The sequence below is a fragment of the Gossypium hirsutum genome, chromosome D09 (genome assembly GCF_007990345.1).
Source record: "Gossypium hirsutum isolate 1008001.06 chromosome D09, Gossypium_hirsutum_v2.1, whole genome shotgun sequence".
Lineage (NCBI taxonomy): Eukaryota > Viridiplantae > Streptophyta > Magnoliopsida > Malvales > Malvaceae > Gossypium > Gossypium hirsutum.
Window position 1 is genome coordinate 52,112,649 of NC_053445.1, and position 26,669 is coordinate 52,139,317.

Sequence of the window (26,669 nt, forward strand, 5' to 3'; positions counted from 1 at the left end):
CAAGGGTTCTTTCCTAAAGTTTTTTTTAAAATGGATTATAAACATTTTGTCATCAATAAGATCTATTTAACTTTATTTAATTAGACTTGGATTTAATAATAATAACAAATAACGAATAAAAAGTTAAAATTAAATTAACTCATATTAAAATATTATTTTACTTGTTAAATGTTAACAGGTTTTAGTATTAAATATCATCTCCAAAATTTAATTGTAGGCTACTCAATATATAATTATAATTAAATCTAATATGTGATGCACACAGAATTTATATGTAGTAATAAAAAATTAGGAACACGCTACGCGGTTTCTTAACTTGTTTGACTTTTTTCTTTTTCTTTACCCAATATGTGATGTCGGAATTCAAACCATTTAATTACTGTGTATAAATAATTATTTTTTATATACAAATATTTAAAATTATTTATGCACACTCCTCAACCCTTCAATAGGAGGATAAATACGCTTCAATGCACTCGAATCCATATCCTCCTGCATAAGCAACACAATGTTAATACCAACCGAATTTTATATGTATAAAATTAAATGCATAAATTAGATTCCATATCTATTTATAGGGTTTTTTTACAAAATTAGTATAAAAAAATAACCAAAATATTATAACTTTTTTATTTACCAAATTATTATAATTTTTTTATTTACCAAAATATACAAAAAAACAAAAAATAGAAAGAAAAAAAAACTGACACAGTCTAATCAGGCCAATCACATTGGCGGCACCAAAGGTGCCAATGTGATTGGCGACACCAATGGCGCCAAAGGACTAAAATGTTAGTTAAGGGTAGTTTCAAGGACTTGACATGTAAATTTAATATTAATCTCATACTTACTTACATCTAAGTATGACATTATCCTGAATTAAATTACCAATTTAATGAAATTATAAAATTAATTTTACAACGACATACTTTTATATCATCTTTAAACAAAATAATTATAAATTATAAATTCAAAAATTAAAGACGTGTTTAATAGCGTCCAAATATAAATTCATTACCACTCAATCTAAATTTATTATTGATTAAAAACATTTTCGTGTAATAAAAAATCTAGTATAAATTACAAATATAAGTATAATCCAAATATTGAGTTTTTAGTTATAATATAAATATATATTAAATTAGATTGATTTATAATAAATATTAAAAGGGGCCGGTAATTGTGAAATCCATTCATCTAATTAACTTTTGGACGTCATTTGACATCAATGGATACAATGAGAAAAAGAGTACAGCAAATAAACTAAAAAGGACTTATTGGAGAATACAAATTTGAATGCAAAATTAGTAATAATATTATACATATGCGTTGATGATGAAGAAAAGTATGTTCATCCAACGGTCGTCATCATTTTGACAAACTCTTCATAGTTGACTTGACCATCACCGTCCAAATCGGCTTCTTTGATCATCTGCTCAACCTCTTCATCACTTAATTTCTCACCCAAGTTCATCATCACATTTCTCAGCTACATTTAATTGAAACGGCAAATTATTATTTCAATCTTTATTTTTCTTTAAACTATATAATAACAAATTTATCCATAAAAAAATAACGATTAAATTATGATTTTCGTCCTTATTAAATCTTCAACCTAGAGATATACTTCAATTTAAATATTATTAATGTTATTTCTTTTAATAACAAATTAGTGGAAGTAACTATTTTAGTAACTATAATTTCACTTTTTAAATAATATATTGAAAATCGGATTTTTCTTTTTTTAAATTTCATACCAATTGGATTAAGAAACAACTTTAATAATAGTAGTGAAAAAATTAAATTATCCCAATTCAAAATGTAATGATGAAATCCCTAAATTGAACAAAGATTTAAAAAAAATGGAAAATTAATATAAATATATCTCTCATTTTACTTTTATTAATGTTTGGTCATTACTTTTCCCTTTGATCCGCCACATGCTAGCCATCAACGTGTGTAAATATTTGAAAAGTTTGTCGTATAATATTCATGGACGATTATCAGTTATAATAATAGCTAAGTTGTATTTTTCATACTTTTCTATATGAAAAAACCCAAAGCTAAAGGTCAAAAGTTTTTCAAGTTGAATGAGTGCGTCAAAAAACTTTTGTTTGAATTTCCATTTTCTGGGTTTTAAAAACAATGCAATGATAATGGGGAATTAATGTTCATTATTAACTCATAATTAAAAAAAATTACCTCAGAAGCTGAAATATAGCCATTTAGATCTTTGTCAAAAACCCTGAAAGCCTCTTTAAGCTCCTCTTCTGCATCAGTTTCCTGTATTTTTTTTTTCACACAAATAATTTAAACCCATTTTTTTTATAAAAAAGAACCCGAATTAAACTCGAGTTTTTAGTTTTTAATTTTTTTTGGGATTTGTTTTATACCTGCATTTTCTTGGCCATTAAGTTCAGGAACTCAGAGAACTCAATAGTTCCATTACCATCAGCATCAACTTCATTAATCATATCTTGAAGCTCTTCTTCAGAGGGATTTTGATCAAGGGATTTTATCACTGTTGCCAATTCTTCCACTGTAATGCAACCTATATAAACACACCATTAAAGCTAAAAGGATTAAAGAACTTGATTCATATATACATACTGCATTGAATTTTCAACATGAAAAAAAAAAACAAAAAACTGACCATCTCCATCTTTGTCAAAGAAATTGAAGGCTTCTTTGAACTCAACAATCTGTTCTTGAGTTAGTATATCACCCATGGTTTTGTTTGTTTGGTTGTCTGGAAAATGGAAAGGAGAAAAAAGACCTACAAAAAAGAAACTTTGGGAAGTTTAAGAGAGAGAACGAGAAAAATGAGGGTGAAGCATATGTTTGAGTATAGCTCAAAGTTGAGGCTTAGCTGGGTTTATGTAGGAGTTTCAATGCAAGGAAATTGAGTGAAATCTTCTATTAGGTGTAATAACAAGTTGGTCCTTGGACAATAGGTAAAATGTCAATTTGGTACCTTGGAATTTTTTATTTGGCTTGATGCTTTTACTTTTATTCCATCCATCGTGTTGGGATCTAAAAAAATAAAAAATAAAAAAAAATTTCTGAAAAATCTGAAAATTTAGAATTTATTTTTCTGGAATTTTTAAAAAATATATTTTTTGAAATTATAAATATAAGAATATTCTTAAAAAAATTTAAAAAAGATTCATAAATTTTCTGAAAAATATTTTAAAAAACCCCTAAATTTCCAAGAAAAAGATTCTCAAAATTATAAATAATTTTGAAATTATATCTTTTTAAACATTCTTAAAATTTCTAAAACAAAATCTAAAAATTGTGAAAAGCACGATGTGAATTTTTAAAAAAAATTAAGAATATTAGAACTTTGTTATAATTTTATGGTTTTTTATAATTTCAAAAAAAAATTAATGTGAAAATTTTCATATATTTATAATTTCAAAAGAAATATTTGTTTATGATGTTCATTTTTAAATTTTTATATATTTATGATTGTTTTTCTTCTGGTAATTTGGCCTTGATGATGTGGTTTTAAGATGACATTTTATAGACACTAACAGCTTTTATTGTCTACTTATTGCCACAACAACTAATTTTCTCTTTTAAAACATAAAATTGGGAGGTACCAAATTCATAGATAAAATGAAACTACATGCACCCAAATTTTAAAATAAAAATCAAAATACCAAACTGACATTTATTTTATAAAGGCGAAATTAGGTATTAAGCATTTATTTTACTATCATCATTTAAATTACTAAAAATTAAGTTAAAATATAAAGTTCTTTTAAAAAAAAAATAAAAATTAACAATGATATTACAATTTTAATTAAAAGTAAAAAATAATAATAATTTTGAAGGTCAAATCAAACATAAACATAATTGCTACAAAATATTATTATTTTTTGAAGTAATGGGAAATAAAAATTGTAAGACAGCTGTAAGAGTTCAATGTTTAGGAGACAAAACTAGTAAAGCATTCAAAGTAAAAACATTGGAGACTCAGACAAGCATGGGACCCATAGTTCAAGGATTAATTTATTATTTTTTTATTTCTATATTATATATGTCTATTTTATGGTTCATGTTCGGGGTTTATGGTTATTTTTTTTAATAATATTATTTCGAATGTTTGAATTTAAAATTTTTCATTGAGAGTGTAGGAGGACGTAGGTTCAAGTGCGCCGAAGCGTATTATTTTTTTTATTTAAAGGTTGGAGAAGAACTGTGGCGTATTGGTAGATGAATGTGTTGGATAAAAATAGATATAATAAATTGTTTTAGAAAAATCAAAATGAAATGAATAGGCACCAATGTGTTATTATTTAATACTTCATTTGCAAGGTAATTATACCATAAACAGCCGCCACTTTTTCAAGTATCTAATTAATTTTTTTTCTCTTTTTTAAAACATAAATATATTAATAACACTTCTTTTTCTAATTAGTAATAAAATTTCAAACCCATATATCTGTATTTTAAATTTTAGTATAATGTAATAATAAAATATAATGAAGGGATTTTGTAATGGCAAAAGTTAATTGTAAGGAATAAGGACCTAGGTGAATAAATAAAGGAAAGAATGGGGAACTCTATAAATAAATGTGCACTGCTGTCGACGCGGTTTTAATTTTTAATTAATTTTTGTATTGGACGGCGCGGTAAACTTGAGTCATTTCCAGTAGCTCGTCACTTTGTACACTCTTTCAAACTTGTGGCAAAGCTTAGGCCATTCAAAACTTGAGTGTACGAGGGTCTCAAGAAGTGTTAACATGATCAACCAACAGTTTGGCAAAAGCACCATTAAAAAATTATTAGTATCATTAAATACAATAAAAAAATTGATATTTATGGTTTTATTTTGAAAAAAAATTAAATTTTGTGACATATCTTGAATTGATGTCGAGTCTATCTATAATTTTTTAAGGTAGATAAAATAATATTTAATTTTAGGTTGAGACAGGAAATAACTGCTTCACCTCTTTTATTATTATTATTTAAGCACCAAATTCGAGTCGTATGGTATATACTTTAAAACTTATTTTAATTTATGGCGAAATTTATTTGGATTTATGTTGAGATATATTTTCATTATCTATTTAATCGTGCAATATAACAATTAATTTTAATTGCAATTTATATTAAAATTATAGTTGTAAATGTGGTTATATTTAAGAAAAGAAATGAGATATGATCCAAAGATCTAACATACTAAAAAATAAGAATAGAAAGGCTAGCAAAGAATACACAAAGACACGTAGAAATAATTGAACAAGAGACAAGGAGACAAGATCATGGTCGGCAGTTTAGACTTTGATTCTTCTGACCTTGAAAACTCATGCTTTCATTGAATTGACTTTGTGAACTTTTGTTTTTTTAAGGTGATTATGTGGTACGCTAAATATTTTTATTTTGTTAAATTTATTATTTCTACAAATAATTTTAGGCATTCGAGCTTTTATTAGAATTGGAAAATAAAATTTTCACGTAAAAAATAGTACTGAACAGATTGAAAGATAAGCAAAGGACGCCTTAAAAGTTCTTCCTCAAAGAGTCGAAAACTACTTAACTAGAACACGTTTCAAATGGTACAATATAAGAGTTTATGGTTAGTGTAAATAATTTTAGTTGAAGACATTGGAGGCGAGTAAAATGAAGGGACATTAATTGTGTGGTTGAATACTGGTCTTGGTCGGTCAGTATTTTATTACGCATTTGGGATTTATCCCTATTTATTTACCATTTAATTTAATAGTTATATGTATTTTTTATTTTTACATTTTTATATTATAAAAAGAAGAGAATTGATTTTTAAAAAAAAATAATTTGGGGATTTTTTTTATACAATTAAATTAATTATTTTATGAAAAATTAATATAATAAATCCTTTCCTCTTGTTTCTATTATTTAATCGAACAAAAACATTTAAAAAATATTTATTCTCGTATCATTTTAATTAGAATCAAATTTTTATTTGATAGGACTCAAATATAAGCACTTAATTTTCAAAGCTCAACCTTGTCAATAATGTCAAAGACTTTGTTAGTTATTTTTGTTAATCCAAACATAATTCTATAAAATTAAACCTTACTTAACAAAAAAAGTATTCATTAATTTTACTTATTTTCCTTTATTACTGTTTTTTTCATTACAATTTTTATTCTCCTTTCATTACACAATTGAGAAAAGGAATGAAATTATTAAAATTTAATCTCTAAATGTCAACATTTACTAATCTTGTCACTTTATCTATGACTAAATTAGTATATTAGTATTTTTTTTAGGTACTATAACTTATATAACCATCTAATTTTACAAAAACAAAATAATAAAAATATTAAACCTTCATTTAATTATTCGTGTTTTTAGCCCTTAAACTTGTGTTTTTTGTTAGACCACGCCAAAATGAATAGAAAAGTTAATGTTTTTTAACTTGTTGATGTTACATACATGCGAATTACCATGTGAATGACACATCATGAATTAATTAATTTTTTAAAATTTAAAATTTTAAAAAAATATAAAAACTATTTTTAAAAACTAAAAATCATTAAAAATACTAAAAAAATATAAAAGTTATATATTTTTAAAATTTTAAAAAATTAATTAAATATCTACATGACTATCCACATACATGTCACGTCAGGAAAGTTAACAAACATCAACTTTTTTATCTATTCTGAATTGATTTGACAAAAAATACAAGTTTAAGAGCTAAAAGAGACATAATTAAATTGACGACTACAATGAAATTTTTGTAAAGTTAAAAAGGACCAAGAAAATGATTATGACTTTCTTTTATTACTATTAATCTCAAAATGATAAGTAAACCGTAATTAACCAGAAATGAATCTTGATCAACTTTGTGGATATACGATATCTTGCATCTTCTTTACCAAAATTAACAAATCACTCACAATTCAAGAAAAAGAAAACATAGCTTATAGACATTAATCTATCAGTACATGTGATACAAATAACAACACAAGAAAACCAAAAACCAAATATCATCCAAATAAAATCATTGGGAAGAAAGAAAAAGGAAATAAAATCACTTACATATGTAAGTAATAGAGGCTTCCAACAGTCGAATCATATCATTGGGAAGAAAGAAAAAGGAAATAAAATCACTTACATATGTAAGTAATAGAGGCTTCCAACAGTCGAATCATGAACTTAGGATAGAGTAAGAGTTGCGGATACTGAAATTCGAATCTCGAACTTGTTAGATGACACCCTTTTAATTGTGACTACATGAACTACATGAAGCAATTGGATTAAACTCGGCGTTCAACTGAAGATGCTAATCTATATACAAAGTACAAACTTCAGCAAGCTTATTTTTCTTTTAAATAGTAGTTTCTGCATAAGGAACTATGACTACTTATTAACTAAATTTTACCTTGGTATGGAAAATTGTTTATTATTCGGACATCTCTGATGGCTTCTTAACCTCTCGTAGCTGCACGGAATTGTCAAAGCAGTGATAAAAACCATAGTGTGGGAATCTCTCGTACCAGGTCTCTTGTTCCACGTGTGTGTCCCAATGCTCCCCACTGCTACTCTTTCCGTATTTGTGAACCCATCCCGAGCCGTTGTGTTCCTCACCCCATGTGCGATTCCATTGATCTCCATGCTTTCCTTGCCACCATGTTTCTCCTTGCTTTACACCACGCCCATGGGTGTCAAAATGTTCGTCCCACTTGTCACCCCATTTTGACCAACCATCACCTTCGCAGCGCTCTGCCCACTTGTCGGTGTATTTCACACTGCCACCATATCCATCGTATTGTTCACCCCACCTGACATAGTTGCAAAAACTTGTGATCAAATGTATTAAATCAAACTGGATGATTATCGAATATCTATCCTCCAGAGATTGATCTTAAACGAAGTGGCCATTTTCTTCATCGGTTCAGCACTTCAGCTGAGTCGAGTCATTGATGATTGAATCAAAACCATTGACCTAGAACTGAGTTCAGTCAACTGACAAATAGGACCCAAATTCAATGTCATACAAAACCATTCTGACAAAATCCAAAATAAGCTTTGGATGACATAAGACATGGATTTAAGCGTTTCAAGAGGTTGTTTAGAGCTTGCTAGAGTAAATTTCGACAGGGATCAAACAAGGCAATGCTCTTGTAAGCAATTTATGACCGGTTCAAGATTGCAACCATAAACAAATTCTGGATAAAGAAAATAGAAACAGTGAAAATTATATCCAAACTAGATATGATGTTTAATACCTTTCATGCCAGACATGAGCATGACCAGCCTCGAGGGGCGTGTTTGGGTCAATGCTGCACCACTTGTCAGCCCATTTCTCAGATTTTCCGGATGCATCATAATGTTCCCACCATTTTTCTTGCCACTCCTCACCATTAGCATTCTTTCCCCACTTATCAGCAGTTTTTTCAAGATGTACAAGCCCACTATCCTGAACCAAAGAACACTTTCAGTAGATATTTTTTCTTTTAAAACACAATATTCTGATAAAAACACATTATCTTAGCGTACTTCAATATTTTTGGACTGCTTTAGAACACAGTTAAAATTTATTAACGGTGCAATAATTTAGAGAAAACAACAAAGGGCACAAAAAAACTGTGATCAATACACTTTGAGCTAGATATGAGATTGACACAAACAGTAGCAAAGAAGTAAAAGATGCTAAAATAAAGTCATAGATTTAAATCTCTTCACAAAGCAAGCAAATGTGTGAAATGTAAATTAGAATACATCTCCCTTTAGCTTTATTCCTTTCTCCTTTTCTTTTTCTCCTTGAGAGAAGAAGGATGTTTCGTCAATGCCACCTGGCTTGACTGCTGGTGGAAGCTTTTAATAATGTTGCTCTCAGAAAAGGAGAGAGACCAGGAAAAGCATAACTAGCATACAGACAATTTATTATCTCTTAACCTCAAAACGACAGCTCTTTTTCCATTTTTTGTCAAGTTATGCTTGATATGTATCTAAAAGTACATCTATCATGCACTACAGTCAGACTATGGAAAATGATGAAATTCAGCTACAGTGATCTAGTTGTGACTAGACGGGTGAGCTAACCCTAGAAGGGATTCATTCCACACAATTATTTTACTACAATCCGACAAATCTCTGCTCCCAACCATTCATTATACAGGGTTCTCTACATATGCTTACGTGGAGCCAAGATGGACCATATACTCTAAGGATGATTGAACTTCATAATTAAATCACAATTTAATTTAGATGATATGAACCCCAAGTAAAATGCAATAAAAAAGAAAGGGTCCTGAGAAATGTATCATCTTGCTTCAATTATGTTGTTTTTACTGACCTGCAACATCGATTCTCTCCACTTTTCACTCCAAACATTCCCGAAAACATCACGTCCTGACTTCTCAGAACCTAATTCCTTGTAGTCGAACTCATCAGAAGCCTCCCAGTACTTCTCTTGCCATTCAACAGCTTGGTCAGCACTAACACCCCTGATCATTGTCCACCTGCAAATCACACCATCAGGTCTTTGCTCGATTCCCGTTTCAATCCACCATCTTGTTCCATCTTGATTGACTCCTTGAGATGATAATTCTTTGGCCTTATGAAGGGCATCAGCTGCTTCTGCAGCATGCGCTGAAAATTCAACTTCAAGGTCACGTTCCTCTTTTAAAGAAATCTCTTCTACATCAACCTCAGATGCTTTTGTTTTATCAACGTCTAGAAGTGACTGAAACGGTGGAAGATTGCGGGTGGTCTCGTAAGCTTTACTCTCAAAAGGAATAGAGAGAAAGCCAACGGACCGCTCTTTCTCTAGAACTGGATTGCTAGAAATTGGATACTCCGAAGTTTGTCTAGCAGCCTGCATCCCATCCACTTCATCTGAAATTTGATCATTACTTGAAGGAGGTGTCCAGGACCAAAAATCTGGACCAGGTGTCCCATTTCCTGAATTTTCAGGTCGAGTAACAAAAATGCTCCCACCCTGCTTTCCTGTTAAATTAAGACTCCGTTTACTGAAAGAAATAGTAATAACTTTATAATAAGCTTAACTCTGATGATCATTCCGACATTGGGTACTCTGAAAATTATCAGCTGCTAAGTGCCAAAAGTAAAATTAGCCGAGACATTCTTGCCAATCTAACATTGTTAATGGAGTAAACGTGCTTTTACTACTAAAGATTGAAAATGTGTGAGCTGCTGGTTATAAAAATGTCATTGTAGCTTCACATACTCAAGTAACTAAGCTGCGCTTCCTTTTTCCTTTTCTTTTTAATCGAATAATAAATTCCCTTCATTTGAGTTCTCCAAAAGATTAAAAAAAAAAAAAAAGCTTCTCGGATTCTTTAATTCGCTTCAAAGAAATGTTATCCATTTTCTTTAAAAATGATATCCTCAGATAAATTTTTTTTTAAAAATCAAACTAAATCATTTTAGAAAAAACAGATGTCAACAAAAATAAATACAATTTAAAATTTTCAGATTAAAAAGGATTTTAGTTCTTACCATCTTCTTGAACTCTAACTGAGTTGCGATTTTTGTTGTTGGAATCATCCTTTCTCGAAGAATCCTTGTTCCCGATAAGAGAGCGAGCCGCCGCAATCGCCGCCGCGGCACGATCAATTACTTGCATTCTCTGAATCTGATCCCTTTCTTCCTTCGGAGTTTCCAGAATCTTCTGGAACTCCTTGCTCTTCTTCTCTATAACCTCTTCCTTCTCGTCATTACCGCCGCCGCTATCATCGTCGGTCTTAGCCAAATTTTGAGTGAGCTTTTGAAACTCGGCTTTCTTCTTTTCCCTCTCCACCGCTTTCCTCCACATACCGAGGTACGAATTGTCGCCATCAACGGCTCTAACAACCGTCAAGCTCGTCCTGCTCCTCCTAAAAATCCTTTGGTAAACTGATTTTGGCGCGGCAATGAGCGCGCGTTTATGGTGGTCGGGAGGGAGAGGAGTGGAGGCGCGTAGAGTGGCGCGTGAGAGAGAAGCCATTTTTGTGTTTTTTATTCTTGGGAGAGTGAAATGAATTCGGAACTGCGTGAGCGAAGATATAGAACGTTGGGACTTGGGACTCTCTTTTTGAAGTTAGCGCGTGATTTTGTGAGATTTTTACAGTTTTTTTAGGTTTAAATTTGTCATCGATCCCTGTACTTTAACGAAATTTAATATTTAATCCTTATATTTAAAAAGTTAAGAGCTAAGAACTCTTGCTTTTTATTTAAAAATCTTAGCTCACTCACCAGTCATCACTATCATTAGTATTTTCTATCAAAAATTTTTAATTTTACATGTTGATTAATTTGTATTGATATTACAACACATGATTGAGGAAAAAAATAAATATGTCAACAAAATTTGAAGAAAATACTAAAATGTTAATCAAGGGCGAATCTAGGGTAAAATCTCCTTTTTAAACTTAAGTAATTCAATTTAATTTTTTTTAGTACCTTTGTTACATAAAAATTGTATTTATGGCCTTTCTAAAATAATTAATAATTCACTTTAAGCTATTTTGAACTCTCTCTTTTTTGTAAGATTTGGCATTCCCCAAAATGTTTTATTTTATCTCAACTCTCCCTACAAAAATTTTTAGTTTCTCCCCCAAGGCTATAATTTTTTTTTTAAAATTTAAACTTTTAAAATACATGGACTAAATATCAATTTTGTAAAAATACAGGAACTAATGGCAGATTTTAACCTATATTATTTTTATTCAAATAATTTCGTGGCATCGAAGGAAAGTTCAGATGCGGTTTTGTTGGCTACGGTCGGTTCAGGTTTAACGGATTTACCTTTTTCTGAAACCGTCAAATGGATATCACATAGTTCTGCCGCGATGCGCAGTTTTTATTGCAGCTTTCTTTTTAAATATTGTTAAGCATCGTAGGAAATAGGGTTAACATCCAACTATTTTGATTGATACTTAACAATAATAAGTTAATTAATATAATATTAAAATTAAATAAAAATTTTTTATTTTATAAAAATAAACTTATTTTTTTCTTTTACAATATATGATAATTTTATTTTTTCAAGTTTTTGTTTTATTAAATAGAAATTCTAACTTAGTTTACTAATTTTTAATATTTATAAGTTAAATATTATTAAAATAACATATTTGAAAGAATTCTTTTATCAATTTATGTTTTCAAGTCATCAAAATTAGTATTGAGTGGTAAATTTTTATTAAAAAAATTTAAAATTGGTGATAAAATTTAATAAAATTTAAAAGTAAAATTCAATTACATAGGAGTTGAATGATAAATTTATTCATGGTTTCAAAATATAAAAAAAATATAATAGTAAATTTCAATAAACACCTATTATGGTAATTTTACACTTTTAAGCCTAACAAGTATTTCGAGTATTTTCAACTCCTAAGTAAAATTATTAAACTTTTTATATGAAAACTAAAATATATCCTTTGAGAAATTATATTAAATTTTGAAATATAATATTATATCAATTATAAAAAATTATAATGATTGAATTTTAAATTTAAAAAAATAGATGAAATAAAATTAATACTAAACTTAAATTATTATGATTATAATAAATAATGTAACTAAGTAAAATAAAAGATGAAATTAATATATAACATCGGAAAAAATTAAAATAGTATATCATGAAAAAAATAACACAATATTTGGATTTTTTTTCTTAAAAAGGTGAATACATCTAATTTTCAAACATTATTATATATTTTTAGCATATTAAAGAGTTCATTGCACCAAAATCAACTTATTACAAAAGTAAGCAGACCACCTTTTTGGTGGCTCATTGGCCTAGCCGCCGTCACCACTTACTATCAGAGGTAGTTCCCCTTAACTTTTCGATATCTCCACAAGATGAGAGTATTTTGGGGGGGGGGGGGAATATACATTTTAGTACCTAATTGAACTAAAAAAAGTTTTAAGTACTAATTAAACCTTTAAAGTAAAGTTTAAGTACTAAAATGTATATTTATTTTTTTTATTTTTAGTATAAGCCTCACGAGACTCTTAAAATTTCGGATTCATGAATAATTATGTAATACCTTGTTGATAAATATTAACCATTAAATAAATAAAAATTGGTGGTTACATATACATCAAATTATTACAGAAATATAATATACTTTTATACATTTAATTTTTGTTGTGAAAGTGGACCATGTCAATAGTAATGGTTAAACTGTTTGTAATCATCTTGCCGAGCAATGAATTCACTTCTGTTATTGGTGACTTAACGTTGGCTTCTTCAAATGCATCCTCACAATGATATATTTTGTCCACATTGGAGCTTAGCTCCACCCTCAGTTGTTTGTCATCGCCAATCGAGATAGCATCAAGGATTCTATGTTTACTTTCAAGAATAGACTTGTAGTTATTGATACAAATGTTAAAACAATTAGTGATGGGTTTTGAGTTTGAGGAAGATAATAAGAGCTTTGAGGCCTTGTCCAAGGCTTCCTTAGTCTTAATATCAATTGCTTCAACCTCGATATTAAGAATAGACACGGGATTTATAGCAACCTTTTTACGTAAGAATGGAATAGTTGTTATTAAGCATTCAACTGGATTGTCAGTCTTATCACAAATTCGTTGAAGCTTAGGATCGATAACAGCAGGTAGTGTTTGATCGCCTTGTCGAACATTATATGAAGATGGAGTTAAAGCTATTGATGAAGTAGTAAAGAATAAGAACAAAACGAGGATGGAGATTAAGTGCTTCATCTTAATTACCTCTTCGTTTAGAGGCCAAAGATTGGGAAATGAAAAGATGACTTAAGTGGTAACTATTATTGATCAATTTAAACTAGTTTGAGGCGTTAATTTTAGATAGAACTAAAATATTGGTTCGCGTTGTGCCACAAATTTTGGATATTATTATAATGGCTTACATTTAAATACATTGTTAAAGAAATATTTGAAAAAATTATCAACTACAAATTACCAGTTTTTTTTCTCACAATTTGTTAATTTAGGATATTGTTACATAACATAAAAAACTATTTCGTGACAATTTTTTTAGTATGAAGAATATGATTCACTCACGTTACGCACTCGGTTGACTATTTGTTTATGTTAAATTGTAGAATAAAAAATTGAAGATTAAAATATACTCTAAGTAACGTTTTCAGAACTTGACCGATGTCGAACTAGTCAGGCCACAAGTTTGTATGGTTTGATTTAATAAATTATTAAAAGATCATAAAAATATTTTTAAAAAACCAATTCAATCGTTTTTTTTAGCCGGTTCAATCAGTTTATATCGATTTGTGGATCTCGGTTTATCTCTCTCCGAATTGATAGCCCGATCAATTCTCGGCCCGACTGGCCACTTTGATTCAAACAACCATGACATTAAGTCTCTACACTTAATGTATTAGGAATTTAGTACTCCTATTTTTATTTTAAAAAATTTAATGCCTCTACTTTTTTGGATTTAAAAATATGCTTTCAAATTATATATAACCACGTAACATGTTAATTGAAAAGTTAACGATATTAACTATTTAAACTAATTTAACACTATAAAAATATTAAAGTCATTAATAACATTATAAAAATATAGAGATCAAATTACATTTAAAATTAAAATATAAAGATTAAGTCTCAAATTTAAACATATTAAAATTAAAACTGAAAATTAACCCATTTTATAAAATGAAAAAAAGAAAAGAAACATGGTAGGTGTGTGCATGCCAGCATGAGGGTTGAGGAAGATCCTCTTATATATATATATATATAGGTATATAGATTTTGAGCATAACTAAAACGATAGTACGATACTAGTGTTTTATAATTAAAAAAGAAAAAGAGTGTGGAATGGTTTGGACAGTACTTTTTAGAGGTGTTCATGGGCTGGGCCGGGCCCTGCTCAAAATATGGGCCTAAAATTTTACCTAGGCCTGACTCGACTCATTTTTTAATAAATACTAAAAATTTATTTTAAAAATTAAAAAAAGCATTTTAAAAATATTTTAAAATTAAAAAAATTTAAAAAATAAATATATTTATTATATCGGGCTGGGCCAGGTCAAAAAAGTGGTGCCCGAGGCCCGACCTGTTTTCTAAACGGGCCTCATTTTTTGCCCAATCCCATATTTCGGGCCTATATTTTTACCCAAACCCTCCAATATTTCGGGCGGGCCGTCGGGCTGGGCCAGGCCGCCCGGCCCATGAGCACCTCTAGTACTTTTATATAGAACTAGATTATAATCCCCTACTTTGTTGGGGATTTAAATAATTATTAAAATATAAAATTTTAATTATATTGAATACTTTTCAATTAAAATACCTTTAAAATATATCAATTAAAATATTATCTTATGTCTTTAATATTTTATGAAAATAATTTTGGAATTAAATTAAGATAAATTAGTAAAATATGAGGTAACGTGAGATTAAACATATGATGTGATAGAATTAAAACATGACACATTATTCATTGTGCGAATCAATTACTTCATGATATAATTAAAAAATAGAATTTAAAAAATAAAATTCTAAATGAAGTAATAAAATATAATTACTATTAAAATTTGATCATTATTATATAAATTAAAAAAGTACAGGTATCGTAATAACAATTAAACCATTTATAATGTAAAAAGCAGGACACCTGTGTTAGAATGCCCTTATGGATATAGATTTAAAATTGGAATTATATCATTATTTTAAAATAAAAAAAACCTTTATTTTTTGGGCACTACTTTTATATAGTATATAGATGTATAACTTTAGTTTATTAATCATTCATATCATAAAATGTTAATATTTTATTTGATTGTTGCCATTGATCCATGGTATTTTATATGAAAACTAAAATATTTTGGGATTATATTAAAATTTTAAATTTAATATTGATATCAATCATAAACATTTTAAATATTATTTTATGTGGGTATCTCCATAAGGTGAGAGTATTTTTCGAGTAAATCATATCTATATTTGTCTTATTTTGGTTATTCCAAACTTTTTTTTTAAGTTTAGTCATTTTAAATAAAATAATTGTACAAGTTAGTTGTCGTCGTTAAAAGTTTTGTTTTCTTTTAACGGATTGCTGACATGGCATATTAGTTCATTAGGTGATTTACATGTGGCATTTTTTTGTTAACTGTTGACTGAAGCTTATGAACCTCTTTATAAACTTTAGGGGGGAATAGACTTGGACTAATTATAGGGAGGTCTCTAAACTTTAGTTAAAAGTGAAAAAATGTCACATGTCAATCACTCAATGTACTAGTGTGCCACATCAACAATCCCTTAAAAGAAAATAAAAATTTTAACGACAGCGACTAATTCACACAGTTATCTTATTTAGAGTGACTAAATTGAAAAAAATTAGAGTGACAAAAATAGGACAAATCATATTTTAGAGTGACCATGGATATGCTTTACACTATTTTTTTAGGTAAATATACATTTTGGCACTTAACTAGACCAAAAAACCCTTAAATACCAATTAGAACCTTGAAGCTGAGTTCAGGTACCAAAAATAAAAAAAATATATATATATATTTAGTAAAGGTCTAATCAAACTTTTAAAATTATGAATTGATTTAAATTAATATTTGGAGTCTGAATTTGGTAACTTTTTCATATTGGGGTCCTAAATTTTTTTATCCAAGTTAGATCCTAAACTTGACAATTGTTCTCACATTAGGACCTGAACTTTATTTTTTGGTCCATGTTAAGCTTTGAATTTGACAATTGTTCTCACATTGAGGTCTGAACTTGACAATTATTCTCACATTAAAGCCTGAATTTGGGCTTTCAAAGACTAACTTGGATAAAAAAAATTTAAAAATCCTAATGTGTGAACATTGGTCGTGTTTAAAGCCTAACTTAGACCCCAAAAAAAGTTTAGACCTTGCTGTGGGACAAATTTAAGGCATAATTGGACCAACTCCAATATAAAAAAATTTACCAAGTTCTAAAATGTGATTTAATCCTTACAGATTAATGAAGAATTATGTAATGTCTTATTCATATAAATTGATTATTAAATAGATAGAAGTTGGCGGTTACAAATCAAATTATTACAAAAAATACAATACTTTTTATACATTTAATTTTCAAACTTCAAATCTTCCTTTAAAAGTGGACCATGTCAATAGTAATGGTTAAACTATTTGAAATCATCTTCCCGAGCAATGAATTTACTTCTGTTATTAGTGACTTAATGTTGGCTTCTTCAAATGCATCCTCACAATGATATATTTTGTCCACATTAGAGCTTAGCTCCACCCTCAGTTGTTTGTCATCGCCAAGCAAGATAGCATCAAGGATTCTATGTTTACTTTCGAGAATAGACTTGTAATTATTGATACAAACGTTAAAACAAAATGTGACGGGTTTTGAGTTTGAGGAATATAATAAAAGCCTTGAGGCCTTGTCCAAGGCTTCCTTAATCTTAATATCAACTGCTTCTACCTTAATTTTAAGAATAGACACAGGATTTATAGCAGCCTTTTCATGTAAGAATGGAATAGTTGTTATTAAGCATTCAACTGGGTTGTCAGTTTGATCACAAATTCGTTGAAGCTTAGGATTAATAACGACAGGTAATGTTTGATCCCCTTGTCGAACATCATATGAAGATCGAGCTAAAGCTATTGATGAAGTAGTAAACATAAAGAATAAGAAGAAAACGTGAATGGGGATCAAATGCTTCATCTTAATTATCTCTTCTTTTGGAGGCTAAAGATTGAGAAATAGAAAGATGAGTTGAGCAATAGTGATTAATGATCAATTTAAACTAGTTCGAGGCCTTGATTGTTGGCAAAATTAACATCTTAGTTTGAATTATGCGATACAATCTAATTTTAGTATAACAATTTTTTGTTTTATTATAATGGCTTACATTTAAATACATTGTTAAAAGAGGGGTAAACTATTAAAATAGTCACTTTTGTTTACCTCATGTTACATTTTAGTCATTTATGTTTGAAATGTTACGTTTTAATCACTTACATTATCGCATTGTAACATTTTAGTCACTGAACCATTAATTGTCGTTAATGGTGTAACAGTAAACTGACGTGACACGTTAAATAATCATTTCAAACAAAAATTTTAGGTTAATTTATACAATCAGTCCTTATATTTTTTTTGTTTTGAGTAATTTTTTTTCTTTTATGTTCTTTTAACTCTCATTTTTTTCTTTATTTTTCATTCTCTTTTGCTTCTCCCTCTGTTTCCCTCCCTCCTCTGTTTCTTTTAACGTATTTTTTCTATATTTTTCACTCGTTAATTAAACTAGTCCTTATAGTTTTATTTTTTGAACAATTTATTTTTTTCGAGTGAGGCAAGCTTGTGGACTAGTTTTAAAAAAAGGAAAACATAGAAAAACCACATTAAAAGAAATGAAGAAGAGAGAAAAATAAATGAAGAAGCAAAAGAGAATAGAAAATAAAGAAAAAAGAAAAGAAAAGTTAAAAAAACATAAAAAATTGCTCAAAATGAAAAAATATAGGGACCAATTGTATAATTCAACCTAAAATTTTCGTTTGAAATGATGATTTAACGCGCCACATCACGACTTAGTGACTAAAATGTTATAACACGATAATGTAAGTGACTAAAATGCAACATTTCAAACATAAGTAACTACAATATAACCTGATGCAAACAAGAGTGACTATTTTGATAGTTTACCCTTAAAAAGAAATATTTGGAAATCTTTATCAACTAATTAACAGGTTTTTTGTTATGGTTTTGATATCACAACTAGCATTAGTTCCCCCACTAAAGCAGGGCGTTAATAATTTTTCAATAAATTATTTAAATAAATAATAATTAAATTCAAATAAAAAATTATTAATTTAAATAATTAAAAAAATTGTTTATTATATAAAACATTTATCTACTTATTCTTTTGATGGTAATAATATTTTTTATATTATGATTTTTCAATTATGACGATTAAATTTACTTACAATAATAATTTAAGATTGACTATATATTAAATCGATGAGTGAGTTAAATTTGGGACAATCATTTTAATTTTAATTTTAATTTTTAATTATTTTCTAAAAAAAATTAAAAATTTTATGTGTGAATATCTCGGTTATATAATTTAAAGTATATGAAAAATTCAATTGTAGAAAAATTTCAACCATACTTCTCATTATTAAATTTAAGAATAAAATTTATACATAAAATGTTACTCTTTTTTAGTAACATTGGAAAAAAAAACAATATCCAATATTTTAAATTTTTACATTTAAGTCCCATATATTTACTTAATGCAATTATATGCTAAGCATAGTATATTTTTAATTAAAATATGTAAGTTCTTTTAAAAGTTATACTTCAGAATTGCAATTATAAAATATACATCAAAATAATTATGATAAAGATTAATTATATAAAGCACGATTGAAGTAGTAATCAAAATATTCAAATTTAGACCAGAATAAATTTATACATGTCCATACATAGTGGGACATAAACCAAAAGAGACACGGATTGAGAACCAACACATAATTTACACATAATTAAACTCAAACTTAAAATCTTAAAATTTTTTAATCTGATTGTAATTTTTTTTAAAACAGTTATTAATGATAATTATTTTTTATTTTTTTAATAATATTTTATATAAACATGTTAGATAGAGTAAGAATTAATTCAATTCGTAAACTTTCCAAACTACTTCTATTAAATATGTTAAATTAAATCTAGTGATATTTTAAAAACTTGTCAATATTTTTATTTGTTTATTTAACTTTTCAACATATATTAACAAAATTAATTAATAATTTTTTATTTAAATTTTTACATAATCTTGAAAATTTTCAAGTAATAATTATGTCTATAAAAAATAAACATAACAAAATAGATAATCAAAACTAAAACATCTCCTTGAAATTATATTAAAATATAATATTGGTATCATTCATAACAAATGTAATGCTTAAATAACAACTAAATGAATTTAGTGTTAAAATTGAAATATTATAATGAATATTAGATCATGGCACACGCCTAGGTGAAAAATAAATATGTAATAAATTTATAAAAAATAAAAAAAATATAGCTTTAATTGAAATAGTAAAATTGAATGGGTAAATATCATGATGTTTTGGGTTCAAATCTTATCATATATGTATGTATGTACTTTTTTAGGTTTTATATAAATAAAGAAAGAAAGAAAGAAAGAAAGATAAAAATCTCCTAAAAGTAATATTTGTTCTCTTGTAAAAATAATAGGTTTTTGACAACTTCAAACCGAGTTGGGACTCGATTGAGCCTTAATAAACCTGAGATTCGATACTTGTGTTTGTAAACCCGTTTCCCCTTCCCTCATTGTAATGTAATTTTTTTACTTGTATACAAAAATACAATTTAGATATAATAATTTCTTTGTTTTTATCTAAAAGAATTAAGACATCAAAGAATAAAGTCGGCATTACATGTTTTTGGATTTGCCCATTAAAAAGAGATATTTGGGAGATCTCGGTCATAAAAAATAAAAAAATAATGATAAATTATGCCCTAATGTAAGACTCGATCAATCAAACACTCCTTAAAAAGGTGTTGTGTCAACACCAATGCTTAAACTGTTTATAATCATCCTGCCAAGCAAAGAATCCATTTCTATTATTGGGGATTTAATATTGGCTTCTTTAAATTCATCCTCGCATGCATATATATTGTCCACATTAGAGTTTAGGTCCTTGATCAACTTGTTGGTATCACCCATAGAGATAGCATCAATGATTTTCTGTTTGTTTTTGAGAATAGTTTTGTAGTCATCAATGCAACTTTTAAGGCGATTAGTAACAAATCTTGAGGTGGAACGATTTGATAATCGTTTTGAAGCCTTGTGCAAGGCTTCCTTAACCTTGCCGTAGAATACATCAACCTCCTCTTTAACAATCGATACAGGATCTACAACAGCCTTATCATCTAGGAATGAAATAGTTGTCGTTAAGCATTTGATCGGGTACTCAGTTCTTTCACAGAGTTGTTGAAGCCTAGGATCCACGTCGACAGGCAACATAGAAAATGATTGGTCCTCCTCGGGTTTAGGAAAGCTTAAAAATTGAGCATCGAGCGAAGATGGAGCTAAAGATATCGATGAAGATGCAGTAGATCTAGAGAAAGAGATGAAAATAAGGAAGAGGATTAAATGCTTCATCTCTGTTATCTTCTCTCTTAGCTGAGATGATTGAGAAATGAAAATAAGGTAAAATTAGATTGTGTAGCACAATTAAACTAGCTTAAGGCATCGATTATGGACAAAAATAACATATTTATTTGAATTGTGCTACACAATCTAATTTTACCATACCCATTTTTCGTTATTTAAATTTAATTTTTTGTTAAAGATGTATTTTCAAAAAATTTAACAACTACAAATTAACAAATTTTGAATTAGGATGCTGTTACATAACAAAAAATCTGATGATTGTTTTTCTTGTTACATTTCTGTTATAAAGAAAAAAAATTTAAGGTAAATTTTATTTTAAATATAACTTTAATAAATTAAATTTCTCTTAATTAATTTAAATTTTTTATATTAACATTTAATATTATAAATATTAGTCCATTTAAAATTATTAATATTGGGTTGGGCTTCTCTCTATTCGTATCCAATATTAAATAATATTAAGAGACCTGAATTATTACTTTTTAATATTCAAAATTAAGGGTTTTTTTGGATGAGCGTTTATCTTCACTCCAGTCCGTTTAATTTTTTTTCTCAAACTACCACGGTTCTTTTTACACTAATCAGTAATCACAGATAAAATGTATCTTCCTTTCTTTATTTTGTATCGAGGCACAAAGTTTATGTTTTAAATTTATCAAACAAATTTACAGCAATCAAAAGCAACTGTACGAAATTCTAAAAAGTCAGGTAATATTATTCTTTTTTATTCATCTTTCATTTGTTTAAATATTTGATCTTGGTGTTTTTCATGTTTAATCTATAGCTATTACATAAAAATAATTCTTAGATTCAAGCAGTTAACTATTTTAATTATTTTTATTTTTTCGTGGTAGATTTATGGATATGCAAACAATTTCAATTGATTATGTAGCTCTTACACTTTTCAAACCAATGAAACTTGGGATGGAGTTTTGAGCAAGAGGCATATGTGTACTACAATGATTATGCCGGAGAGAGCAGAACACACGGGGTTGTAACATCAAGGAAATTCACATGTTCTAAAGAAAAAACAATGGTGAAAGCTCATCACAAAGAAGCTAGAACCAATTGCTTGGCTCATATTGTTATCAAGTGCTAATCGAATGAAAAATATCGAGTTACTGATTTTGAAGAGAAGCACAATCATTCTCTTGCTCCTAAATCGTGTGCTCATATGTTATCATCGCAACTTAAACTTGCATTTGATATGGTTTCTCGAGAATCAAGTGGTCGAGATGGTTTGGGGTTTACAAAAACAGGCCAAAAAATAATTTAGGAACTAAACGGAAACGATCTTTGATGCTCGGAGAAGCATGTAGCTTGTTAGATTATTTTGAGAAAATAAAAGTTGAAGACCCTTCATTCTTTTTTCTATATGGTTAGATGGTAATGGTTTAATTACTAATATATTTTAGGTTGATGCAAAAATGATGGTAGACTACAATCTTTTTGGCGATGTTGTATCCTTTGATACAAAATATCAAACAAATAAAGAACACAGATTTTTTACCATCTTTGTTGGGATGAACAATTATAGATGGTGTTGTTTCACTGTATGATGAAATAATTGATTCATTTGAGTGATATGTGTGAGAAAGAACGTGGTGCCCAAATTATATATCAGTGATTATGTATGTACTACCACCTTAACTATTCATATAAGAGTTCAGATTTTTTTAAAGAGTTTGCAAAGGCGTAGGAAATTATACCTAAAAATTATGGAGTTTAAGAAAATAAATGGCTAAAAGGTATTATAACTTTAAATATAAAATTTTAATATTTATTGATATTTCATGTTTGTAGGTATTTTTACATTGGAAGAAAAATGAAATGATTCATATGAAAGAAATGCATTTTTAGCTGGACTGAGGACAACACGATTGAGTTTTGAAGATGCATACGATTCTTTCAATATCTGCATTGACTGCCAAAGTTGAAGGCCTGCAATAATAGACATAGAGCTGCCAAATGTATTAATGAACTTATTTCAAAGTCAGAGCTCGCTCAAAGTGAGACTTCGACACTTATATAATATCTGCCGAAAGAGAAGTTAAGGGATTAAAGAAAAAACAAAGCACACATCTCGAAAAATCCGCTAAAACGGGAAGAGCACCGTGGTTCCATCTAAAACAAAATTGAAATGTATAAACACTAGTACTTCATGTTCATGTTCATGTTCATGGATTGATTAGCAATATCCATTCGAAAGATTTATGACAAGTCAAGGAGCTGATCTCTCAGCCAATACTTTACAAATGGCTCCCAAACAAGCTCTCTCGTTTCTTCTCTCTTGCTGCATTCAAGAAGGGTGGTGATCATTATACAACTTCTTGTTATTGATGAGGATGACACCGATAATGATGATTATAGTGATGACAATGTTAATAATCATTCTAATTATTGAGGACGATTGCTACGGTTGTAACTTTGCATTTCTTGTGTCCAGTTCAAACCAAAACCTAGGGCCTGGATGAACCGATTAACCACACCTCAGGACCTGATGTTACGCTTATTTTCGCTGCAAGGGCGAGACGCTAGCCCGAAACGGAACGGATAAAACTAGTCAGCAGCAAGCCGGGACCTACAACTTATATTTGACATTCAATGCCAATTCTTCTGATGTATCAATGACAGAACATATGAGTAAACGGGCAGAAAAATATTTTGAACTTTCGAGATAAAGTTCTTTCTTTGTTATATATATTTTTAATAGAATTAATAGTGTTTTTACATTTTAAACGTAAATTTTGTAAACGGAAAATGAAGTGAAGAAAGGAGTAAATTGAAAAGGAAACAAGAGAAACAGTAAAGTTCCATTAATTTACTCAATATTCATTAATTGAATATGTCAAAAAAATTAGTGATGGGGCACATAAACGGGCATAGGCACAGGAATTTTATTCTTAACTAAAATCCATATTAATTATTATTTTCCCAAAGATAAATGAAATCTAAATTAGTGCAATTATATAAAAAAAATCATTATAATTCAAGTTTTAGATGCTACGTTATAAAATATATTACTTGAATTTATATGATTCAAGAAGCGTTTTCAAGATGAATATCCATTTTCTTCTGTGATAATATGGACAGTGAAATCCATTTATTTCTGATGAAAAGTTCTACATCTTGCTAGAAAACGAAGGATGGACCTTTCGGTGATGGAATATCAGGACTTTTAGGTGGTGGAATATCAGGAGGGATGCTCGGTGTTGGAATTTCCGGCGGTATAGACGGTGGCGGCACATTACCCGGAGGTGTTGAAGGCGGCGGATCCACTTCAGGCGGTGGCTTTTGACCGGGTGGTGGGAGAGGAACTACTTCTGGATCAACTGGAGGAGGCCCCAATGGAGGCTTTGGAAAATCGGGACCAGGGTCAGGCCCGGGACGACCAAGTGGCGGAGGGTCACCGGTGGTGAATTCTAATGGGGAATCGGAAGGGTCAACTTCAGGAGTTTTTGAAATCTCCGGTGGCGATGGCGAAACTGAAAGAGGCCTATACTTTGGACCCGAAACAATCTCCCTTGGGACACCAAAGGAACTTTCAGCTAATAGGCGTAGCCGCCGCGATGACGGCGGCGATAATTTTGTGGTTGTTGGCAAGATGGGTAATTTAACTGTGGTTGATTTGAAAGAAAACAAAGGAAGGATTTTCAAGAAACTGGGTGCAGTGAACATGATCGATTTGTGAGAAAATTTTAGGGAGTTGAAAAAATATAGATTTGTGAAACCGAACAAAAATGAAATCGAAATGTGTAAGTATTACGTGTAACAGTGTCTTAATACGTGCGTTTCATGCAAAGCTTGGGACGTGTAACGTCGAGAAGGCCTGTCATTACCAGATCTAATGGAGTTAGCGTTGCTTCGAATGTTGAAAAAATTTCTCAATTAATTGAGTTGAAGAGTTATTTTTATTATTTTAATTTTATTTTATTTTTAAATTGAAACTGAGTAAAATTTTCGATTTAAATTAAAAAATTAAACATGTTAAACAAAAATCTTATTACAATATAATTAATTCTATTTTAAAGTATATAAATTTCAAAACATATATATTTGAAAACTTTTTCAAAGCAAAATAATAATAATAATATGACATTTTAGTATGATAAACTTGAATAATTAATTAACTCTTTTAATTCTCAAAATTATTATTTCTAAAAAAATTTAATTTTTAAATTTATATATTCTTTATATATGTAATTTTTATAATTTTTTAAAATAGGTAAATTTTGAAATTTTTATAAATATTTTGAATAATTGAAAATTATCTTAAAATTTTTTTTGTAATTATTGTTGAGAAAGACTAATTTGTTCATTTTTTAAAATTGATAGGGACCAAAAAGGTATTTACACCAATCTATTATTCAAATTATTTAAGTTATTCAAATTGTAAAATTTAACTCGACTCAAACTCGAAACTTGAATTACTTATTCGAGTTGACTCGAATTATTCTAATAACTCGGTTTGATTAACTCTAAATATTATTTTTTTTCGAATTCTTCTAATCGGATTAAGTTTTATTCAAGTCCAAATCTTAAAAAAAATTTATTAAGACGAAAAGTTATAAATTTAAATATTAACCATAAAATTGATATATAATATAAAAAATAAAGTAAGAAATCATATTAATTATTCTAGAATTTTAAAAGAATTTTAAATCTCGAAGTGGTGAATTAGAGATGGGTCTATTGTAGGCTTTTTCTTAGATTGGTAGGCTGTTACTAAATTGGGTTAGAGGGGTCCATTGCCTCAAGGTGTCGTAGACTCAGTTTTCTGTGAGTTTCTTCCTTCAGTTTCTCGTAATTATAAATATTTTTATAATTATTTTACGAAAAATATAAAAGGCATTACGTGGCGTTCCCTAATTAGTTGATTTTTTTAACGTCAGTTAAAAATTATTATCAATTAATTATTTATTATATTAGTAAATTGTATCATATTAAATTATATTTTCATTAATATCTAAATATTTATTTTGAGTTATACTTTTATTGCTATCTAAATTTCAACAATATAAAATTAAAAATTTATTGCTATAAAATAGATGCATTAGAACCCATCATTTAAGTATTTCTATTTAATTAGAAGCTAAAATAATCACAATTTTCATTATTTTTTAATTATAATTTGAATTTATTATTATAATATTTCAATTATAAAAATAATTAATATATTTCAATTATGTTAAACAATTTCAATAATATTAATTATGTGAAATAAAGAACATTATTAGTAAAATAAAAATAAACACAAGTGAAATTAAAAAATAATTTAAAGTTCAATGAACCATAACTTGCTTTCATAATTGCTAATTTGACAAAGCAATCATTTCATCAATTAACAAATTTGACTTGTATAGTTCATTCTTCATGATCATAGATGAACACTATTGTTTTGTTTCAAAATCCCAACAGTCAAATCTATTCATAGGGTGAGGAATTTTTTTTTTGTTTTTGTTTTCATTTCATCTTTGATTAATATTTAATTGATAGAAAATTTTATTTAAATTTAAATTTTTTAACATTAATCTCATTATAGGTTTTTATCATATCTGTTTTTTGT

At 28.4% G+C, this 26,669-nt stretch overlaps 6 protein-coding genes across 9 annotated transcripts; all 6 read right to left on the reverse strand.

The window, feature by feature from the left end:
- Positions 1 to 1,180: 1,180 nt before the first annotated feature.
- Positions 1,181 to 3,010, reverse strand: LOC107929031 (calmodulin-like protein 11). Its single transcript, XM_016860357.1, has 4 exons — positions 2,654 to 3,010; positions 2,394 to 2,551; positions 2,203 to 2,283; positions 1,181 to 1,489 (listed from the first exon to the last, which is right to left on the reverse strand). The coding sequence occupies exons 1-4, from the start codon at positions 2,727 to 2,729 to the stop codon at positions 1,352 to 1,354; spliced, it is 453 nt and encodes a 150-aa protein (XP_016715846.1). The 5' UTR covers positions 2,730 to 3,010; the 3' UTR covers positions 1,181 to 1,351.
- Positions 3,011 to 6,898: 3,888 nt separating this feature from the next.
- LOC107929148 (uncharacterized) lies at positions 6,899 to 11,056 on the reverse strand. Its single transcript, XM_016860505.2, has 4 exons — positions 10,465 to 11,056; positions 9,299 to 9,951; positions 8,229 to 8,419; positions 6,899 to 7,781 (listed from the first exon to the last, which is right to left on the reverse strand). Exons 1-4 carry the CDS (start codon positions 10,949 to 10,951, stop codon positions 7,403 to 7,405), a joined length of 1,710 nt encoding a protein of 569 aa, XP_016715994.2. The 5' UTR covers positions 10,952 to 11,056; the 3' UTR covers positions 6,899 to 7,402.
- Positions 11,057 to 13,086: 2,030 nt separating this feature from the next.
- LOC107929095 (uncharacterized) lies at positions 13,087 to 13,674 on the reverse strand. The gene has a single exon (XM_016860426.2). It carries the CDS (start codon positions 13,672 to 13,674, stop codon positions 13,087 to 13,089), a length of 588 nt encoding a protein of 195 aa, XP_016715915.1.
- Positions 13,675 to 17,040: 3,366 nt separating this feature from the next.
- LOC107929056 (uncharacterized) lies at positions 17,041 to 17,622 on the reverse strand. The gene has a single exon (XM_016860395.1). It carries the CDS (start codon positions 17,620 to 17,622, stop codon positions 17,041 to 17,043), a length of 582 nt encoding a protein of 193 aa, XP_016715884.1.
- A 2,854-nt stretch (positions 17,623 to 20,476) lies between these two features.
- On the reverse strand, positions 20,477 to 21,091 carry LOC107929057 (uncharacterized). The gene has a single exon (XM_016860396.1). The coding sequence runs from the start codon at positions 21,089 to 21,091 to the stop codon at positions 20,477 to 20,479; it is 615 nt and encodes a 204-aa protein (XP_016715885.1).
- Positions 21,092 to 22,861: 1,770 nt separating this feature from the next.
- On the reverse strand, positions 22,862 to 24,838 carry LOC107929044 (proline-rich receptor-like protein kinase PERK9). 4 transcript variants are annotated; one of them, XM_041101366.1, is made up of 2 exons: positions 24,256 to 24,838; positions 22,862 to 23,044 (listed from the first exon to the last, which is right to left on the reverse strand). In XM_041101366.1, the coding sequence occupies exons 1-2, from the start codon at positions 24,779 to 24,781 to the stop codon at positions 22,884 to 22,886; spliced, it is 687 nt and encodes a 228-aa protein (XP_040957300.1). In that variant the 5' UTR covers positions 24,782 to 24,838; the 3' UTR covers positions 22,862 to 22,883. The 4 variants fall into 4 exon arrangements, with proteins under 4 accessions (XP_040957300.1, XP_016715869.1, XP_016715868.1 ...); XM_016860380.2 differs by lacking the exon at positions 22,862 to 23,044 and adding an exon at positions 23,114 to 23,396 and having other exon boundaries at positions 24,256 to 24,835; XM_016860379.2 differs by lacking the exon at positions 22,862 to 23,044 and adding an exon at positions 23,403 to 23,684 and having other exon boundaries at positions 24,256 to 24,835.
- Between the last annotated feature and the right edge of the window lie 1,831 nt (positions 24,839 to 26,669).

Excerpts from the sequence above, each read along its gene's own strand:
- LOC107929095 (XM_016860426.2), bottom strand. The coding sequence starts at position 13,674 with ATGAAGCACTTAATCTCCATCCTCGTTTTGTTCTTATTCTTTACTACT.
- LOC107929148 (XM_016860505.2), bottom strand. The coding sequence starts at position 10,951 with ATGGCTTCTCTCTCACGCGCCACTCTACGCGCCTCCACTCCTCTCCCT. Across the intron at positions 9,952-10,464 it reads AGTTAGAGTTCAAGAAGATG|GAAAGCAGGGTGGGAGCATT; the intron begins GTAAGAACTAAA and ends TTAATTTAACAG. Across the intron at positions 7,782-8,228 it reads GCTCATGTCTGGCATGAAAG|GTGGGGTGAACAATACGATG; the intron begins GTATTAAACATC and ends CAACTATGTCAG.
- LOC107929031 (XM_016860357.1), bottom strand. The coding sequence starts at position 2,729 with ATGGGTGATATACTAACTCAAGAACAGATTGTTGAGTTCAAAGAAGCC. Across the intron at positions 2,552-2,653 it reads CTTTGACAAAGATGGAGATG|GTTGCATTACAGTGGAAGAA; the intron begins GTCAGTTTTTTG and ends GTGTTTATATAG. Across the intron at positions 1,490-2,202 it reads GCTATATTTCAGCTTCTGAG|CTGAGAAATGTGATGATGAA; the intron begins GTAATTTTTTTT and ends AATTAAATGTAG.
- LOC107929044 (XM_041101366.1), bottom strand. The coding sequence starts at position 24,781 with ATGTTCACTGCACCCAGTTTCTTGAAAATCCTTCCTTTGTTTTCTTTC. Across the intron at positions 23,045-24,255 it reads TGATATTCCATCACCGAAAG|GCCTTCAACTTTGGCAGTCA; the intron begins GTCCATCCTTCG and ends CTATTATTGCAG.
- LOC107929057 (XM_016860396.1), bottom strand. The coding sequence starts at position 21,091 with ATGAAGCATTTAATCCTCTTCCTTATTTTCATCTCTTTCTCTAGATCT.
- LOC107929056 (XM_016860395.1), bottom strand. The coding sequence starts at position 17,622 with ATGAAGCATTTGATCCCCATTCACGTTTTCTTCTTATTCTTTATGTTT.